The sequence below is a fragment of the Pituophis catenifer genome, unplaced genomic scaffold, assembly GCF_029215685.1.
Source record: "Pituophis catenifer annectens isolate HBS135680 unplaced genomic scaffold, rPitCat1.0.hap2 SCAF_2, whole genome shotgun sequence".
Classification (NCBI taxonomy): Eukaryota; Metazoa; Chordata; class Lepidosauria; order Squamata; family Colubridae; genus Pituophis; species Pituophis catenifer.
This window is the reverse complement of record NW_027256882.1, coordinates 193,505,574-193,526,428: the sequence shown is the minus strand read 5'-3', so window position 1 is coordinate 193,526,428 and position 20,855 is coordinate 193,505,574. Positions and strand designations below refer to the sequence as shown.

Here is a 20,855-nt window from a genome sequence, read left to right as displayed (position 1 = left end):
ATCAGAAGCAATCTCTTTCCAAATGTCTTAATGAGAAGATCAGTGGGATGATGTCCAGTTGCAAGGTCTCAAACTTTGAAACCTTTCTAGTCCCTCTAAAATATAATAGGAAGGCAGGTATTGGATACCGTATATGTTTGTTATTTCATGTTTTTTTTAATAATTCTTGCATTAAAAATAGGTTTCATGATCATCCGCCAGGAGATACCAAGAAAGGTATCTCCCCTTTCATAAATACAAATTTAAGAAGTATTTGAGATGACAATTAAACTAATTTTGTATAGAATTATTTTAACATTAGCTATACAAGTCCCGTTTCATTCCTTCCTGATACTACTCATGCTCTTTTTTGGCAGTGCATCCAGCCATTGATTGAGATGTTGAAGGTCCCATATCAGTGCAAGTGTAGAAAAGCTGAAGAAGCTATCAGGCCCAGAACAACAGGTGAATGCAGTAATTCACAGGAAGAACAATTTTGAAGAACAATTTACTCCTGAAGTCAAAATGTGTTATTTCTTTGATTCAGAGAGGTTCTACTGCTCCCAATGCTGCTGCATTACAATATTTGGAATGGAATGGAATGGAATAGCACTAGCACTTAAGACTTATATACTGCTTCACAGTGCTCTCTAAGCAGTTTACAGAGTCACCATGTTGCACCATATCCAACAATTTGGATCCTCATTTTACCTATCTCAGAAGGATGGAAGGCTGAGTCAACTTTGAGCCTGGTGAGATTTGAACTGCCAAATTGCAGGCAGCCGGCAGTCAGCAGAAGTAGCCTGCAGTACTGCACTCTAACCACTGCGCCACCGTGGTTCATAAGAATAGAGTAGAGTAGCGTAGCATAGCATAGAATTTGGAAGGGACCTTGGAGGTCTTCTAGTCCAGCCCCAGTGACTGTCCATCCCTTCTTAAAAACCTCCAGTGATGGAGCATCCACAATTTCTGAAGGCAAGCTGTTCCACTCGTTAATTGTCCTCACTGTTAGGAAGTTTCTCCTTAATTCCAGGTTGTTTCTCTCTTTGATTAGTTTCCAACCATTATTTCTTGTCCTGCCTTCTGGTGCTTTTGAGAATAATTTGGCAGAAGATATATTTTTGGTTGGTGGAAATAATTGGAGAAGAAATAGAATATAAACCAGAACTATTCCTATTAGGACAAATAAATGGGAAATACAGTAAAGGGGTAACTCATTTAATAATACATATTATAACAGCAGCAAGAATGAGTTTTGCTCAAAATTGGAAAAATAAGGAAACTCCTCTAGAAGATGAAGTGATCAAAAATTTTTTGACATGTGCAGAAATGGATAGATTAACCTTGGAATTGAAAAATAAAGGCGAGTCAGAATACCACAAGATATGGAACAAATGTTATCAATGGTTGGAACAGAAAAGAGGGTAGAAAAACAAGAACTGACTAGAATTCATAAAATGGAGAATTAAAGTTATGTATATAACTATAATAGAATGTTAATGGATAAAACAAATGTATAAGTAATATAGATAGATGTCACCCCTAATTCTTTTCTTTAGACTGGCCAGACCCAGATTTGAATTTCTTCTATAATTTTCTAAGGAATCAAAAATTTACGGTAAATCATTCATTTGAATAATGCATGTATTGCTATTGCCTCACAGAGCTAAAGGTTTAACTAGTGGCTTACTACACTCTATGCTTTTAAAATGTATGGCTAAATAAGCTTTAAATGAACCTCCTAATATTGTATCAGCTTCTAGTACTATTAAAATATTAGTGCCATAGTAAAAACAATGAAAGCAGAGACTAACTTCCAGTAGAAAAAGCAGGGCTTTCATATTCTCTCCCAATATTCTCATAATTGAAACAGGGGGGCAAACTGTGATTTCCTATGGCTCTACTTTATTTCTCTTGCTTTTCACAATAAAAAGAAATAAGTTAAATAAAAAATTATGAAGAAAAATATATTTGCATAAATGCATTATTGCAGAATTTCGTCTAGCCAGGTTCAATATTAAAATACTGTATGCATTTTCAGCCCCTAATATTCACAAGAATTACCACTCTGAAATAAGAAAGCGCTGCATAATTGGCATTAATCTCCCTTCTACAAGGGGTCCTGCCAAGAACAGGAAGGAATCCCATCAAGTGAAAGTAGTTTTGTACATACACTGACTTTGGAAGATCAACAGTTCAATATGAACTTTAAAGTGTAAGAAGCCTTCTACTATTAGCAAATAAAATAACTTTGCAGAACTATTCTGTCTTTTCTTCCTTAACTGATTTTTGTACTGAAAGTTAGAAACTGTGGGAAAGCTTGGGCTATTGATGATCCTGATCTAGAGCCTTGGTGGCACAGCAGACTAAAGCACTGTTAAGTAACACCAGCTGCCTGCTATTACTGCAAGTTCAAATCTCAGTCAAGGTTGACTCAGCCTTCCATCCTTTCAAGGTAGGTAAAATGAGGACCCAGATTGTGGGGGCAATAAGCTGACTTTGTATAAAAAAGAACACCGCTTGTGGGGGGCGAAAGCCCTACTAAGCAGGTATATACAAAAGTATGAAGGCTATTGCTTAACGCCCTGAGTCTCCAGAAAAGGGCAGCATATAAATCGAACCAACAAATAAATAAATAAATCTAAGGAAATCTGAAAATTAAGATAGTATAATTGCACAATAAAATCTTTATCAGCACTTTCTGAATAGATATGCAAATATTAATTTTTTTAAAGAAAAACATTCAATAACATACTAGAGCATTGTCAAATTTGGAGAAAACAAATTCTGGAAATGACTGATCGACAGCTGCCACAGCTCAAAAAAGTAACAAGCCATTTTCTCTGTATCCTTTCTCTTGTGGCACAAAGCCAAAGTAGCCCATAGAAACCATGCTACGTGCTAGCATTTGAAACATTGCTCATTTACTGCATCAAAAAGGCTGTCATGTCTTACCTTGCTTGCTCTTACAGGTACTATTGTGAACACTTCCCCGAGACAAGTACGATTTTGCTGCTGGTTACTTCTACTGCACCAATACTTCCTAAACTCAACTGGCTCCTTTCTGAGTCAGGTCTACAATCTGTTGCTTCAGATTCTGCAACAGTTTAGAAACAGATTGCACAATTCACACCTTCTACTGTGTCAGCTTTTTTCCAATGATTGTGCCCTGTCAAACCAAATTCATTTTGCTCATCCATCTTCCATTCTGAGGGCTTCTCTTTGTGCCTCCTCCTCCTTCCTCATCTTAGCGTATTCCCGCAGATGCAGGGTCCACTTGTGCTTCCTAATGCCTGCAAGGCTTATTTCCTTTCCAGATTTACATATTTTTATCAATGCATCCTGATCATATTCTCCTTCAGCTTATTGGTATTACCCATTATACATATATCTTAGTCTGTCCTTACCTACCTGCATAAGGGAGGTTATAGTAAAATACATTTTGAAATTAAGTGCCTTGACTTCACTCTGGATATCCAAGCAGGACAGAACCAACAGAAAACCAAATGGTCATTCAGAAACAAAATGTTGCCGTCAAATTGATTCTTACATATTCATCTATGTCTCAGATAGTGCTTTGAAACTTGGACCAATTAGCTGCAACAATTTAAAGCATATTGTATGAATAGCATGTAGCCCCATTTTTCTGCACAGAGAAGTGTAACAGTCCAATAAACTGGCCACTGAGGAAAAAAATCTGGTCCTCACTTGGAAAGAGCCTTTAATTGATTGCCTACTTAATATTGTCCCATCAGTATATGGCATTAATATTCACTATGCATTTAATAGCCAAAACTATTTCCCCATTTTATAAGCATGCTATGAGTGCATGTGATATTTGTATTCAGTATTTTGAATAATATCTTTAAGCAATGGCTTAAAAAAACTTAAGCCCACTGACCAGCAATGGCTACTTTAAGCAAAAACAATAGAGCTAAACCTCAAAGTTTTTATCTGGAGAGAGAATGGAAAAAGGCCCATGTTCATCCTAATCAAAGTTGGAATAGTAGGTCCACAGGGTTTAATGCTTATCCTTGCTCCATTAAGAATTCCTTAACTCTTTTACATACAATATGGGCTTTTTAAAATAAATAAATAAATCACTTCAGCCAATATGCTGATTCAATCAAGTAGGATACAAACTATGAAGTCATGGGTTTCAGTGTCGTATATATCCAATAAGTCTTCACAAAAACATTGAAATAGAGGCAATTTCATTTACTTTACAGATTCCATTTCTTTATTCAACTCAATAAACATTTAGTTACAAGTTTCACAAAATCAAATTTTATAAGATTGGGAGCTGACAATCGGAGAATAGAGGCTGGACCTGCTTGGTTTGTCCACACTTTACTTGATCTCTTGCACTTCATACATACCCCAAGTTCCAGGGAAGGCAGGCTGATCAAGAGCAGAGGCAACTAAAGGTTGTTTTCCAACTACTTGACACTAATAGCAGATCAATCGTTATGTGGCTGCTGTTTGAGATGGGTAAGTAGAAATGAGATATGGGGATGAACAAAAACTCCTGAAACTCCCCAAAGCATCCAATATAGAAAATTGGGGCGCTTGTGTGGGAGATAGAAAGGAGCTAGAGGAAAACAGTAATTTATATGTTACTCATTTATAGACAAAAGTCCCTCACATTCTCCTTGGCCAACTGTTCTATGCAAGAAATATAACTATGCAGAGTTAGTCAATTTAAATCTTAGGAGGGCAGGAAGCTAGAATTCATCTTGCAGAAGATCCAAGTGTTGTTTTGTAGGGGCTTCACCATCAGAGTTTCACTGTCTACCTAAGTAAAAGGATGGGAAGAAAGAAAAGAAACAATAGAAGTCAGAAAGGACACAGAAGGCACAGACAGTGAGCAACGAGAAACACACATGCCCTGGTTGGGATTCAAATATTGGATTTTTAAAATCAAAATAAATATATTGCACTTAGAAAACTGAGATGAAGTTTTCTGTATACAGAAAGAAAACAAATACTTTACTTCTTCCCACTGATTTTGTGGAGATTTTTTTTAATGGAACAAGTAATCTTTCAGACACAGCCTAAAGTACAATTCACAAACAAACTTACCACTTTAATTAGAAATAGATCTTATTCTTTATTGAACATAGTTTTGAGTAATAGTTATAATTTTCTGCCACCAAAAAGAAATAACAATTTGTTTTTATCCAATTCAATCTGAGTAAACAATATTTGCACCTGAGATACCTAGCTCCTGTTCAGAATATAAATTATTTTGGTAACAATTTACATTTTTATACGCCATTAAAAGAATCAGAATCATGGTATTTCAAGTATAGAATCTGTTCACAGAAAAGCCTCAGCAGTTAAACAAAATTAAAATTATAAGGCTATTTAAGAAAAAGAAGCCATTCCAAATCACTCCAAGGCAACATTTCTTAAAGTGTGACATGAGAACCCTGGGGATCCCCCAAAACCTTGTCAAGAATCTGAAAATCAAAATTTGCTAAATATTGAAGCTATTTGCAAACATTTAAAGAAACTGTTCTCAGTATTTTTATTTGTTAAAAATAGGGTTTTTTTAAAATAAGAAATAATTTTATTTTATTAATATCCGGGTTTAATATTATGTTTACATAATTCAATAAATATTCCTCAAATACATCAATTTTAGTTTTTAATATGGTAAATGTCAATAAATATAAGCTCATTCATGCTTTTTTGGAAGTCTGCCAGATCTTAATATTTCCTCATGCTCTGCAAGCAGCAACTTTGTCTTCCAGCTTACCAATGCGCATGTTACTGTACCAGTTTACCATTTTATTTGTGTGCCAGAAATATTAAAAAGAAAGCAAACTCGGCTGGGCTGTAAAATAAACCACTGACTCAACTCATGTTGAAAAAGGTGGTTTGGCTCACAAGGTCCCATACTCTCTTATCTCAGAAGCTTGAAGGCACGCACAGTGCTTAAGCGAGGAACAACAATTAAGACTTACAAGAGCATGAATGTAGTTTTGGGGGTGACTGCACTGCACCCCCCCTTAAATCTGCTGTGGATTCACCAGTCGTACCGACGCGACTGTCTGCTTGGAGAATCCTCAGGTCCCTGAATAGCAAGACGACCCCCCTCAATTCTTCGGCCAGTATTTCCATCATGACGTCGATAATCCAGCCCCCTTTGTGTCCGGAAGCGGGAAGTCTCTCGCCTCCATTCATCATCAAATGCAGCCGCATCATCTGAAAATTAAAATAGGACAGGCAGCAACTGAATGTGGTCATGCTGTGCAATCTGTTGCAGGAAAAGAAGGTGATGGCAAGGAACACTCACTCTCATCCAGATTGATGTAGTCTTGCCTCTCCTCCTGATCACCTGTGCGATGGTTGCGTGAGCGCTGCATAATGTGTGCACGGTCTCTGATGTGGTGGCCAATTGACATCTGCTCCAGTCCACTGTTGGAATCTCGCACCGTCCGCCGCGTCTCCCGGATCTGAGGGTAGCAGAACAAGTCATAATTAGAACAATGTAATATTGCTGGTAGCCTCTTTGAAGTTCTCCTTGAAATTCTTCAATTTTGCCTCAGCAGGCACCAACTTGTTTCAAATGATCAAATAGGGTACCCTTGGTTATCACTGTTAATTGTCACACAAAAGAGTTCGTCCCATGCCTGAAAACAAGTCTTACCTCTTGTTTTCTCTTAAGTTTGTACTCATGCAGATGAATATCCAGGAAATTAACCAATTTCGGTGCTTCTTTAAACGTTTTGTCAAAGGAAACAGCCAATTTCTTACCCCACCAGGTGCAGAACGTGTCTCTGAGGTCTCCTGATACACTTTAGGGCCCTCACCCAGATTTGAGTAGGATATGACGGTGGAAGAAGTAAATGTCTGGCAATTGGTAGCACTTGTCATGTGCTCCTAAAGTAAAATAAAAAATAAAATAAGAAAAATTGTACTGAATCTTTCCACTGTATAAAATATGAATAAACCTTCTGAAGAGCAGGAGCATTAGGTCTCCATGGCTCTCTTGAAGCACACTTCAAAAAATTGCCTGATCAAACATAATTTGGATGAAAGCTATTCAGTTCATATGATTTCATGTTAATTCATAATTTTCTTCTTTCTGAAATACTACAAAGTACAATTTTCCAGCAGTTTTGGAAAAAGCTCTTATGCAGCTCTGATTCTGTACCAAAAATCTAATGCCTGCAAGCTTAGTTGTTCAGTTCTCTTCCTGATTATTTCTTGATAATTCTCAAGCAAGATTTGATTTATCTCTCTGTCTCTGCAGTATTTTTCAAGAAAGAATGGGGAAAATAACCGGAGATGGGAAAAAGAGATTCTGTTTCTGCCCACATGAAGAGTACATAAATTAGTAAGGCTGTATACCTCCTGCACTAGAAGTGGTGAAGAGTTTTATTCATTTTAAATCCTCTATAAGTTCATTCAAATTCTGCACTAAGAAAACTTCCTCATTTTAGCTGAGGTATGCAGCTATTTTACAAATCTTATTTTGAAATATTGATAGTGTTGAATAATTTGACTTGATTTCTTTCTTTGAACTCAGGTGGAATTTGCTACATATACATAAACCTGGGCGTTTGCCTCTCCATACTGGGTATAGTTTGAAAAGAAGCACAAATTCTGTGACAGTAACACCACAGTCATCACTACTCTATTCTCTACATATTGTGGAACTCTGGAATACTTGTAATTAAAACCAACAATAATTGAAGCTCAGCTGATCAAAAACTGTGTTTTTGCAATCTTATCATAAAGTTGATAACACAATCATGTTATAATGTATCCATGAAGCCAGAGTTTTTCCAGTTTCTCTGTCCATTTAAAGGGATTTATACCCTGCCTATAATATATACTAGAATAATACTGAAAAAGAGATGCAGACAAAATGAGCTCACCATGTTCCCAATCATGTCATTCATCATTCCAAACATGTCCATAAAGCCACCTGCCTGAAAGAGAGAAAAAAAGCTTTGTGGAGAGTGACCAGACATGGAAACCACTCAGTGAAATTAGGAGCTGTTGCCGTTTCTAGGAACTGTTCATGAGTACATTCTATACCAGTGATGGCTAACCTTTTCTGGACTGAGTGCCCAAAGCGTGCTTGTGCGCACACCCGAACCCCCAAAATGCAATGCGGGCGAGGCCCCCCGCATGCACCCTGCTACCCCGTGCGTATGCGCGCACCCCCACAGCGCCCTGCCACCTCGTGCATGTGTGCGCGGGCCTCCCGCATGCACCCCGCCACCCGCGCATGCACGGCAGAGACCTGACGACCAGCTGGCCAGCAGGAGGCACATGTGTGGCAGAGCTGAACTGGGGCGATGGCTTGCGTGCCCACAGAGAGGGCACTGCATGCCATCTGTGGCACACATGCCATAGGTTCGCCATCACGGTTCTATACCCTTAATGATATGAATGCTCCAAACTCAAGGGCACAGATTCCAAACACACTTCCTAGCTTACTAAACATATCTGTAGCAATATTTTTTTTAAGAATTCAAGGAGACCACTATGCCATGCATTGTTATGGCCACTATCATGTGGTACTTAGCAGATTGCAGATAGGGAAGAAAAGATAATTCAGAATTCTAGAGAAATTTAGATACATATTCATCAGAAAGTTATCCGATTATGGTAAACACCGTTTACAGTGTCTTCCATTTTCAAATCACATATAATCTACTCCAAGTTAAAAAAAAACCATATATAAGGTGTTGCCTCTATGAATATCTGTAGCAATTAAAAAAAAAAAATTCAATGCCATGCATTGTTGTGGCCACTATAGCCAAACCACGAGGAAGATCAATGAGCTTGGAAAAAGACGGGCTATGAAAGAAAGTGGAGCAGAATGGCAGCAGCAAAGAAGAGACATTTTATAGAGTGTAATTGGAAATGGCAGCTGGAGAAGAGAGACTACTGAAATTGATGCGAGTTCTATAAAAGCATTTGCTGGGAATGCCACCATTCAAGAGGTGTTATGGGTCGAGGTGGGGCTTGCATCACACAAACCTTGCAAGTGAGGACAGGAATGTAGCCTTAACATTTGACCTCCTGAATTTCAGGCAGCACTCATAATAACCAGGTCTAGAAAGGATCATAACAACAATTTTTCAAGAGACCTTGGCACTGATCGTATATGCTACTCCATAGGTTACCAGATATAAATGCCCTTTAAGTGAAGCTGGGCCAGAAAGTAACGTCTGGGTTGATGCAGGGGTGAAATTCACTTACCTTCCCTACCGGTTTGTAAATGTGTGCGTGCCATGCTCGCGCTCACTTCGCTCGCGCCATCATCCATACATGCGCAAAGCCTTTTGCCCATGCGTAGAAGCTTAAAATGTCGCAAAAAAGCAACATCATGACATCCATGCAGGTGGGCGGAGCCTCCCACAGCTGCTGCTACTGGTTTGCCCGAGCCAGATAGAACCGCTTGAATTTCACCCCTGGGTTGATGTTATGATTATCCTGCTTCTAACAGTAGGTTTGCTCATGTTTCCAGAGGTCCAGCTAGTGCTGGAGTGTCCTGGGCTTTAATGCTAGAGAAATTTAATATCCAGGCTCTGGATATGGGCCAGGATATACTTAGATGATCTTAGGTCTGATACATAGGGGCAATACCTTAGATCTGTTTATTTATTTGGAGTAGACTACATGTGATTTGAAAATGGTTTTTATCATAATCAGTTAACTTTCTGGTGAATATGTGTCTAAATTTCTCTAGAACTCTCAATTAGCTTTTCCTCCCTATCTGCAATCTGCTAAGTACTAAATGATACACTTAGAATAAATATGCATTTAAGAACATATACATTACAATATGGTTTTAGGACATACTAAACATCTTATTATGTCATCATTTCAGAGACATTTCCTTACCTAAACAAAAAAACAGAATAACCAAGAGTGGGCAAAAAGCAGAGGAAGGAGGAGTGAATTCCTGTCAGCTTCCCTACTGAATTTCCTTGTGGGAATCTGGCAGGGAACATTGGAAATATCCCTTCTCAGTAGGCAGATAAGTGGCAGCTATTGGGTGTGTGGGAAGGAGTGAGGTAATACAAGGCTGGCTGAGAAACTGTCACTGAAAATGAAGATCATGTGACTGCAGCAGCACAGCAGCAGCCAGTAGCCATGAAGCAACCACCACTTTCCCAAATTTCATTCCATTGGGATTTATGAGTCCCAAATTTTGACCCACTCTATAAGTTAGCCCATCTGAGTTACCTTGATTCAAAAACGGTTGCCCTATGATGTAGGGTTTTGCCTAGTTAAAGGAACTGACAACTAGAGTTTTAGTAGTATATATATTTATTTACTGGATTTATAAGCTACCAAACTATCCTAATATCAAATCATAAAAAGTAATCGAGAAAAGCTTAAATCAAATTCAGTAAATTTATTGATATTTTTACCAGAAATTCCTGTTTTTTTATCTCTTTTAATTGTTTTGAAAAAGACTTTCCCTCTTCTAGTCAGAAAGCACAGGTTAGCATTTTGCATCTGGTGGAAGGAATACTCCCATAATGACTTCAGCTGAGAAAATGATTTAGAAACAAAACAAATTTTCAGTGTGGTAAAGAAGGAAAACAAAACACAAAACCAGTCATGTAAAAGCCAAATATAAAGAACAAGTTTAACAAATTCCTCCTAATTACTTGTACAGATCCTTACATTTGAGTGGGATTGTTGGTCCGTCTTTTGGATGCCACAATAATGTGTAACAAGTCCAAATGCAAATTCTCAGTCATCAAAGATGAAGCCAACCAGAAAGTCTATACTTGTAGCAGTGTGCCAGGTTGATCAGCATGAGTTAAGGCATTGTCTGTAGTACAGAGTATCAGGATGCTGCCTCTTCCAAGTCGAATTTGTCTGCCTTGGAAGCTAGTTGCATTTGCCCAAGTTCTCACCCTATAGAGGTCTATTAGCAGAATCCTCACTTCTAGATCTCCTGAGGCTGATTAAATAGGCTGTGATGTCAGTCAGGATTTGCTTGACTAGGTCAGAATAATATAGTCACTGATCCATCTGTATCATTTCATTTCTCAAAGAGGAGGAATAAGCCTTCTGCTCCCTAGAATGGACTTAAGGCAAACCCTTAAGGTTCTGTATATTTTATGCAGATTTGGGAAGAAATCTGGCAGCAGTATCTCATATCCCCTGAGAAAGTTAGAATTTAATCTTTGGCATAAAACCCTGCGTAAAGTCTCAAAACTACCTTGGGTTGGTGGAGCACATACAAGTCTCCTTTGAGAGACTCTCTACTTTCTCAGATCTCACAGGTGAAGGAGATTTCCATTAGAAAAGTTTATTTCTGTGCAAGAGTGCTCATGGGGTTCACTCTAATGTGTTAAAGGGGACAGGGTTAATTAGTCCCAGAATTAATATCAGATCCCATAAAGGAAAACGGTGCGTAACTGGGGGAAATAGTTGATTAGTCCCCCTGTGAAAATACTGAATTTAGGGATGTTGCAAAATAAAAATTTTATCTGTCCTATAGTTTGAACCCCAGATGAGTGACCTGATTTTGGAAGGTACTGGTTTTCAAGGGTATTATCCAGACCTATCTCTAGAAACCTATTACTCTTCATCTCTATCTTCTGCACCAGTGTTCAAAGGCATGGCAAGTTTCTGATGGTATTTAGATAACCTGGATGCCAAGATGGTGTCACTGCTGAAGTCTGGCAAGCTGGCACTTAGAAGATGTCCGTTTTAAATTTCAGGCATAGAAGTGAAGTCATTCCAAGATCTAGGCTCAGTATGTCTGGCTGTACTGACAGATATCTGGGAAGCTTCCTACTTATCTCCATACTGTTCAGCACCAATGTCTGCAGGGCAAGAAGGGGGAATTAAGATTATACATGCCCTGAATATCCTCATTTTGTGTATCAGCTTAGACAGGATTAGTGTTTATATATTAGTCTCTTTGGCCATAGTGCCAGGTGGGCATCAGTTCCTTTTGCCCTGGAATTTGAAATCAGATGAATCTTCTTGCTTTCCTGTTGTAAACAGGGAACCGTGGATCTAGCAAGGATACACTTACCCATCCAAGTCAGGCTCTTAGTTACCCTGGTCCACAATTCTACTCTATGCATCTTTTACATGCTCTACTGACAGGAAGCCAGAGATGTTTTCACCCAACTATGTGATTCTTCCATCTATAATCTCGTTTCACGCTTCTTGATGTACAGATAGTCCTTGATTTAGGATTGTTCATTTACCAATTGTTTGAAGTAATGATGGCACTAAAAAAAGTGACTTAGAGTCCTTGCATTTACAACTGTCACATCCCTGTGGTCATGCAATTGTGATCCAGGCACTCTGCAACCAATTCCAGCTACAATATGCTGCAGTCACGTGATCACTACATGTGATTTTCCCAATCTGCTTCCAACAAGCAGTCATTAGGAAAGGCTGATAGAAGGTTGTAAGTTGTGATCATGTGTTATCTAACTTAATGACCGCATCATTTAATGAATTTTCCTGTGCTTATAAGTGGTCGTAAAGTTTTGTCATAACGTTTACTGGATGGGTCAATGCTTTTAACACCAAGCAAAATGCGCTCAGGTTTGGCTGCAAATCCTGTTCTTTTTTTGGCTCTGTCATGGAATGGAAAATAGACGAGGATTTTTTTTGCATTAGAACTCAGTCTATTGCCTCAATGTCCAGAAATTAGCCTATGACTTTAATATCCTGTAAGGTTCTCTAAATTTTTGGAAATTTATGACAGTACAGGTAGTCCGCAATTACAAGAGCAATTGGGACTGGAATTGCTAAGTGATGCAGTCATAAAACACAACCACATCACTTAGTGATGGCAATCCCAGCAGTCCTGGTTGCCACTGCTAATGAAATCCTCATTTGTTGAGGCAACTTCCTGCCAGTTTCCCACAACCAAAGTCAGTGGGAAAGTTGGTAGGAAGTTGTAAGTTCCAGGCTGGCAGGCAGGTAAGTGGCTACTGCTGGATGGGGGAATGTACACAGGGATGCATGAATGGCTGCCATAAAGGGGCTGGAGGAGAGTGCACTGGTGGGGGAGACTTACCCTAGTGAATTGCAATCTTCCCTGCTAGCTTCCTCACTGATTTTCTGGGGAAGCTGGCAAGGAAGGTTGCAAATGGCAATCACGTGATCACAAGGGTGCTACAACCAATCGTAAGCACGAACTGGTTGCCTAGAGTTCCGATTATGATCATGTAACCATGGATACTGGGATGGCCAGAATTTTGAGTACCAGCCATAATCACTATTCATTCATGCCATCGTAACTTTGGTCACTGAATGAAAAGTCATAGATCAAAGATTACCTATCCCTTGGCATTGCTTTAACATGTATCCCTTTTAAATTTTCTTTTCCAAATTTGCCTCTGAAAGTATGCTCCCAGTATGCCAAAATCTTGGCAGTAAAACCATTCACTTAGGAGGTGGTACTATTAATTACAGACTCATTTGTCTGGGATTTTCCTTTTGTATCTATTGCCATGATACTTCTCTCGATATCTCTGATGCCCATTTCTGACATTAAAACAACTTGCATGGCTTGTAGAGTATTTTATATTTCCATACTTTGCCTCAATTTGCCTCAGATTTTTTTCAACATCAACCAATGGGTCAATGGTTTCTCCAAACAATTTTTTTTACAAAAAAGTTTTGGCTACAAGATTGACTCTTGCACGGTGGTCTACTGGCCAATATGCAAGTCACAAGTTCCAATATACCTGTATTTCAGGGGAGGTGGCTGCAAACTCTAATCCACCCAAGATTGTATCTGCAATCAGTCTGAATGCTTTTGCAAACTTGCTGATTGCTTCCCTGACATTTTTGAATTATGTCGTTGAACAATTCTTGTTATCATTGTAAATTATCATTCCTCTGGTAGGTATAGAAGACATAGCCTGTCACCAAAATGCCCAATGCTTTATTTATGCTTTAGCATTCCATCTGCTCTACATTTTATAGGTCCATGAGCATTTCATCTCTTTCTCTTTGTACAGTATTGAAGACAAGACAGTTGTTTGTCAATCAAGGGCAATGCCTTGTCATTTCATGGCCTCCTGCAGAAGATAAATATGGGGTCTATGTGTGCTTAGTCAGCTTTGCCCATTCCCTTTTTTATAAGTTCTGTGAAAAGAACTGGAAGCAGGGCCTTTAAGTCTGAACTTCAAGAAGGTGAGAACCCTTGACCACATGTTATGTTCCTATAGCTTTATAGATTATGCTGGTGCTAATAACAACTTTCAATTAAATACTTTTGCCTAATTCCTCATCAGTACTGAAAACAGATCAGCATGAAATATTTTCTGGAAACCATTCTTAGCCTCCTTAAACTTCTCATTATGAAACCTGCTTGCTTCACAAAGCTTCCCCTCTATTTTATGATTTTGAATGTGACTTTATCGTTCCCACTTAATGCAATGAAAACCAAGAATGTAGGTGATAGAAAACTCCCTCATAACCCTCTCTCACATTCTCTGAATAAGTATCATTTGATGCCTGCTAGGCTTCTTCTGAGACTGTGATTGCGAGTATTCTAAGAAGATGCAGCAGGAGAGTAGGAGTGGAAATTCTAAGGCCTTTGCATCCTGAACCCTTCAGTTCTGCCATGATCTGGCAAAGTAAAACTCATCCCTTCCACTCCCAGGGGTACATGTTCCAACAGTGCTATGCCCATCTGCTTGAGAAACCATTGCAGATCTGATTTCTCTAGATCCTGTGCTCCTTTACTAAGGTGATGGAAGATTCTCCTAACTTATTTGGGTTCATTCCCATTTCCCCTGACAAAATGTCCATTTCATTGTTCCTGAAAGTTCAGAGGAGTATTTTTTGACTCCCTGGCACCTCTTTTCCTAAATGTTTATAGCTTGTCCAGCTTCCTTTGATGGCAGGTGAAGAGAAGCTGCTGGGATGGTGCCCACCTTAACCTTCAGTGCTCCTCTACTGCACTTGTTGCTAATGAAGAAAAAAATGGCTGGCCTCTTTGTTTGGCTTGTGCTTCTTGGAGGAATAACATCAGGAGAAAAGGTGGGAAAGAAAGAATTGTGTTCTTTTTATATGATGTCAGCCTAGATCATGGCTTATAGATTATGCTTCCCTAGGTGACCATGGAACCTGATTGCATCTAGACCACACAAACAAGGTCTTCCTGTGGACCCTCTTTCAATGCCATCACCCATTCCTGGCAGCTTCATCATCATCATCATCTTCTTCTCAAGTAGTATCTGGACAGATTGCAAGATTCCCAAAATACTGCATCATTCTCCCTCCCCTTCTTTCTTTGGATGCACCAGATAACAGTAATAGTAGTGATGATGATGATGTATGTAATAATGTTACATAACAACAGCGATTCTCAGCCTAAAATGGAGGCAAAAGGAAAAGCTGTTCTTATTTAGAAGGCAGAGCTAAGGCAGACAGGGCAAGCTGTTCCACCCACTAGATGCAAAAGTGAAACCCCAGCTTTCTGTCTAGAAAGAGGGGAATTCAACTCCTTTCCAGCCAGCATCATTTTTAATAACTGAGAGCTATATAAAATTCATACTCATTGTTGCTATTTGAGAAATGTTACTATCCTCATTATTTTCAGTTATATATTTAAACTACCACAAACTGAAGAAAACTGAAGTATTTCCCAGAAAAGATCATCACAAAAACCAGGCTAGAACAAGTAGTTGTCGAAAGAAGAAAATTATGGCTTACCATTCCTAGCATCCCAAAGGGCGAAACAGTTCCAGGCTATAAAAACAAGAAAGGGACACAAAGTAATTAGACTTTACCTCTCTAGAGTAATCTTGTTTTATCTAGCATAGAGAAGGACAAAGGAACTCAGTACCTTAATTTAAATTAGTATATTTTAGAACTTTAACTATTCTCAAATTGATTATTACCCAAATTTGTGTTAAAGAGCCAAAATCTATAGTTTACTATATGCTTGTCAGTGCTGATGAATTTATGTTGATATAAACAGAACTGAGAATATATAGAATATATTCTCAACTAATTCAATATAAGATGCTGTCTTGGCCATGAAACTACGAGATAAGAGACAAACCTAAATAACCCTTTATTTGGTTTCTAGGAATTGAAATAAGATGGATGTTGATAAGTGTTATCTATTTTAGGGAAAATTTTAGCCAGAAGACTTTAATGTCACATTCCTTGCAGAAGCCTGAAGGTTATTTAAAATCATGTAAGAGAAATTATAAAGGTCATAAATAAATAAATACAAAAAATATGACAATACTTGACAAGAAATCTCCAAAAGGCAAGCCGACTTCATTTAACAATTAGAAATTTTGCCCAAATGAAGTTAAAATATACACACAAAACCTCCAATCAAGCAACGTTGTGTTAACTTAAATACAATGAAAGTCATGGGCTGAATATCTTGACAGATAAAGAAGAGGCAAATAAAGTAAAATAATAGAAATCCAAAATTAAAATTACAACTATAGAAACATTAATAAATGAAATTTTGTATTTTATCTGCAAAGAAATTGGCTTTTTCTTGTTCTTTTTTTCCTCTTTAACTGTTCTTTTTATTTATATTTATATTTACTGTTATCTTTTGTTTTTGTTTTTATCCAACACATTTATTCTATTGATTGTTAGTGTAACTACATTTTAATCTGACTTTCAATGTTTTAATTTTTGTCTTCCATAAACTTCTAAATTATCATCTGAGTGTGGCAGGGTAGAAATTTGATTTAATAAAATAAAATAAATAAGCCTTGCTTCAGCCCCTTGCTAAATAAACTATTTTGAGAATGTCTATAAATATAGGCATAATCATATTAACCACTTGCAATCGCTGGGAGTGGTGTAAAGTTTTAATAAATAAGAAAATTGTAAAATCCCTGGTCATAGATTCTCCAAAGGGTAATTGAATAAAAGACAGAAGTTTTTCTGCTTTGCAATTGGATAAAGAAGGAAGCAGAAAGTATAGATCTAATTCGGGGGGTGGGGGGGGGGAGAAAAGATGAAATGTTCCCAAGTGCACTGTTCTGTGATTGATATGTTTAATTTCTCCATCAGTTATCTTTGATAACAGAAATGAGTTTTAGATAAAACCAATCCCGAGGATAATTTCAATCTGTGAGTTACTGAGATTGATCTTCCTAAATTAAAATGGGTAGGAGTAGCATATATAAGCAAGAGTGCCATATATAACACAATGTATTACGAAGTAGACCAAGTAGACAACGATGTACCTTCCAAGTTTCATAGTGCAGCCAATGAAACAGCAACTCATTAGTTTTGCTCAAGGAAGAGGTAGCTATGTGTTTTGCTAAGGAATGGTTGGGCCTTTGCCCTCAAGTTAAAAAGTAGCAATTTGGGGGGAAACCTTGGTAAGTCACCAATATTTTAATTAGTCATTTCCATTCCCATTTCATATTTGCACAATCCTGTTCTCAGACACACTGAAAGTTACAGGCTCTAAATTAAAATTGTGTTGCTGGAATTTAACTAGAGCTATTTTCAACTGCTCTTTTTTTATTTTATTTTGGTGTAATTATGTGCTTATATTAATCATGTACATGACTAAAGTCTCACCAAGTGACAAAGTAGAATATAAATTAAAAATTAATTGCATCATTCTGTTTTGATGTTGGGGAGTGCAGTATACTTCTTTCTCTGGTTATAAATACATAACCAAGACAGAATCCAGACTCTTCTCATCAAGCCAAAGCACTAAGTTAAAAATTAAGTTTGATAGAAAAATAAACAGATCTAGCCACAATCCTCTGACTTTTGAATTACCTGCATTCTTCGACTAACTTGGCGTGTTCCAGGTACTGTCCCATTGCCAATGCTGAGGAAAGGGCTATATCCAAATCCACCTGAAAGCACACGATTCACATGCTGCTGATGGATGGCAAGAGGATCCCTATGGGAAAGGAAGTTTCACAAGGGAGTTAAACTGCTAAATAATCCATATCAATCCCACAGTCCTGTTTCCTTCTCCTAGAGCAATGGTTCACAAGCTTTTACTTCATATGTCATCAGGCAAAAGCTTCTGAAGAAAATCACCAATGACTTAAGACATCATACAGATAAAAAGGCCATTCTAGGTAGTGTCTGAGAAACCATAATTCTTAATTTTTAAAAATTAAAATAAAAAACCTTTCAAGACTTCAGAATCTCAAGATATTTCAGGCAAAGTATCAAAATATTGTGACATTAGGCATTCCCTGAGTTTTGGAACATTTTTAAATTTTGTTTTTGTGATTCTAACAGTGATATTTGCAAAATCCTTGTGGATAACCATTAAGAAAATTATTCTAATCCTTTTCTCCTATATAGAAAGGCTAGGATGCTTGACTCACATCATAAACATTGGATCCTCTGGCTCTCCATCTCTCATGAACCGGAACATAATTCCCTCAAATACAGGATGGGCTGTGCAAAAGGGAAACGGGAAACAAATATGAATTTTGTTAACTTCTTAAATCTCTCTTTCCAAGCAGTCTTACTCTACTCATTCTTTTCCAGACTAAATCACATCTTTTACATGCAATAGCAACACATTAGATAGTTATAAATACTAGTCCCTAAACAATATTAAACACTTCATAAATAAACTCCAATAACTACAACACCTGGAACCCAGCTGCTACTTGCTTTCTGTGTAGAGAAACAAACTAAGAAATAGACTTCAAAAACAGTTGAAATTGTTGCCAAGAACCACTCAAGTTGGGTCATCCAACACAAATTATCTTCATGCTAAGTAAGCTATCTGAGTCCTCTCTCCCACATTCATGCAAATGTTAAGGCATCAAATGTGAAGGAGAAAATCCTTGCACCTTTAATAACTGTGACAATGATGTAGATTCTTTTTCTCACTGCTGCACAACCAGCTATTTCAAAAAACCTCTTACTCAACTGCTAAAAATGATAAAAGTTTTGTTTTTCTCTTAATCTGACTGCTTTAATATGTTTACAGAAGTAATGATTCAATTTATGTAACAATCTTTTTAACCAAAAACACAATAGCAATGTATCAGGAATTCTGCAGGATTTTATAATCACAGTGACAACACACACACACACACACACATCAAGCAATGCATCAACCCACTCTCTCTTTCCAGGAGCATTGCCTGAACACGGTCCTTAAATCCTAATCTCCCACATGTATTCAAATCATCTGGCTCTTTTCTCAGCACAGACGATGCTCCGCCTTCCTCAACATTCCTCTCCCCAAATTAGAAAGCCTCCTCTCCATGCGTCCCATCACTCCTAAAGTTGACACTAGCTCACCTAACACCACATCTCGCAAATACGATTATTAAGACATGACATTAATATTAGAGATTACTGGTGACAATAACAAGGTAAAAAAAAACAAAAAAACCGCCGCTGGTAGAACACAATAATCTCAGGAACCATTTATTACAAAGTACCGCATCAAGAACATTAGCTTGCCCTATATCCTTTATAGGCCGGCCTACCGCATCCTCCGACTTCCTTCTCTCTCCAAACCTTCCTTTCCAAATTCCGGTATAAGCGCCCGCCTCCAGGAAGAATGACCTGGGAGCAGGGACGAGAAACCTGGCCCTTTGTGAGCGCATCCCCGGCTTCTTCTATACTTAAGCAACCCCCCTCCAAAACCCACGCGAAATTCCCCAGCGCAACTGCTCACCTCTCTGGCCAAATCCTTTCTTCCTGCCGTCTCCTGTCCCTTGTTCTCACGGAATTTGTTCCAGCCACGAGCCCTAAAGGAGAAGATTAATGCTGCATCCCTTCCTGCCCCCTTCCCCACCCCACAGTATGTTCTTTGTTGTAACTATGCTGCGTGCGGGAGGGTGGGGGTGGAGAAGAAGAAGAGAGGAGATGGTCCCTTGGCCAGGTCTAGGCTGCCACAGAGCAGCCTCTCACGGCAGCAGGAAAAGCAGGTCAGATTGTTCCACTTTGTCTCCCCTTCCTTTACAAAAATATAAATACTGTTGCAAAGCCCGTGTGCAGTAAAAGGATATTTTTCGTTTTCAAAGAAACCCACAAGGCCTAAACAGGATGTGAGGTCAGAAACACCACCCTCATTCATAAGCTCCGCCTTCCATAAATAGAGTTACTAGCCAAATTGCTTGTTGAAAAGCAACGCAGTAATAATTTTTACCATGTCGAGTGGTGGGCATCTCTCCGTCGCTCTCTGTATGTGTAAAGAGAGAGGTGGGGGAGAGAGAGAGAAGGGGAGAGGTTTTGTAAACGTGGGATGGAAGACAAACAGGAATGTAACATTTAGTAAACAATTGAATGGAAAAACAATTATCTTACAGCTCCAAGTAAGTCTTCTAAGCACGCAAAATATCCAGTTATACAATGATAGGATGGTCACACTTTTCACACATTTATGTGCCTGTGCAACAAAGATAAGATTTTACATCAAAATCTTCAGTAGGGCACCTATGCTAGACTACTCTGCAACGCTTTCTACGGTAATTCAAGCCGTGGAACAGAATTTAATCCAAAATTAGGATTGTTCCCCAGGACTAAACTATGCAAGTCTGGAGGAGCTTTGCTTGATAATATGCTACTCTTCCCTTTTTCTACTCTTGCACTGAAAAATACAGAGTCCTTACTTAGTGACTGCCTTGTTTAAAGACCATTTTCAGGTAGAACAGTGATGAAAAACTACCTGTCCTTGCATTTATGACAGTTGCAAACTTGTAAAGAAAAGGAAAGCTAAAGTAATATAAGCACAGGCATGGTTTCATTTAGCAACTGCTTCACTTAATGACCAAGTTGCTCATCCCATTTGTGGTTGCTAAACAAGAAGTATCTGCATAAAAGGGAAGCACAGGCCCAGGATGGATTTCTTCAAGGTGCACCTACTTTCTCCCTTGGAATTGCCTGCTGATGCTGCTTTACTGGCTCCAGAACAGCTCATTCAC

The 20,855-nt window shown here is 38.4% G+C and overlaps 1 protein-coding gene across 2 annotated transcripts; it reads right to left on the bottom strand.

Annotated features, from left to right (window-relative positions):
• Positions 1 to 4,197: 4,197 nt before the first annotated feature.
• MLF2 (myeloid leukemia factor 2) lies at positions 4,198 to 19,953 on the bottom strand. Of its 2 annotated transcripts, none has more exons than XM_070935346.1 (9): positions 19,607 to 19,953; positions 18,291 to 18,363; positions 17,725 to 17,851; positions 15,664 to 15,699; positions 7,869 to 7,922; positions 6,742 to 6,867; positions 6,281 to 6,440; positions 5,949 to 6,189; positions 4,198 to 4,774 (listed from the first exon to the last, which is right to left on the bottom strand). In XM_070935346.1, the coding sequence occupies exons 2-8, from the start codon at positions 18,338 to 18,340 to the stop codon at positions 6,011 to 6,013; spliced, it is 732 nt and encodes a 243-aa protein (XP_070791447.1). In that variant the 5' UTR covers positions 18,341 to 18,363; positions 19,607 to 19,953; the 3' UTR covers positions 4,198 to 4,774; positions 5,949 to 6,010. The 2 variants fall into 2 exon arrangements, with proteins under 2 accessions (XP_070791447.1, XP_070791448.1); XM_070935347.1 differs by having other exon boundaries at positions 6,024 to 6,189.
• Between the last annotated feature and the right edge of the window lie 902 nt (positions 19,954 to 20,855).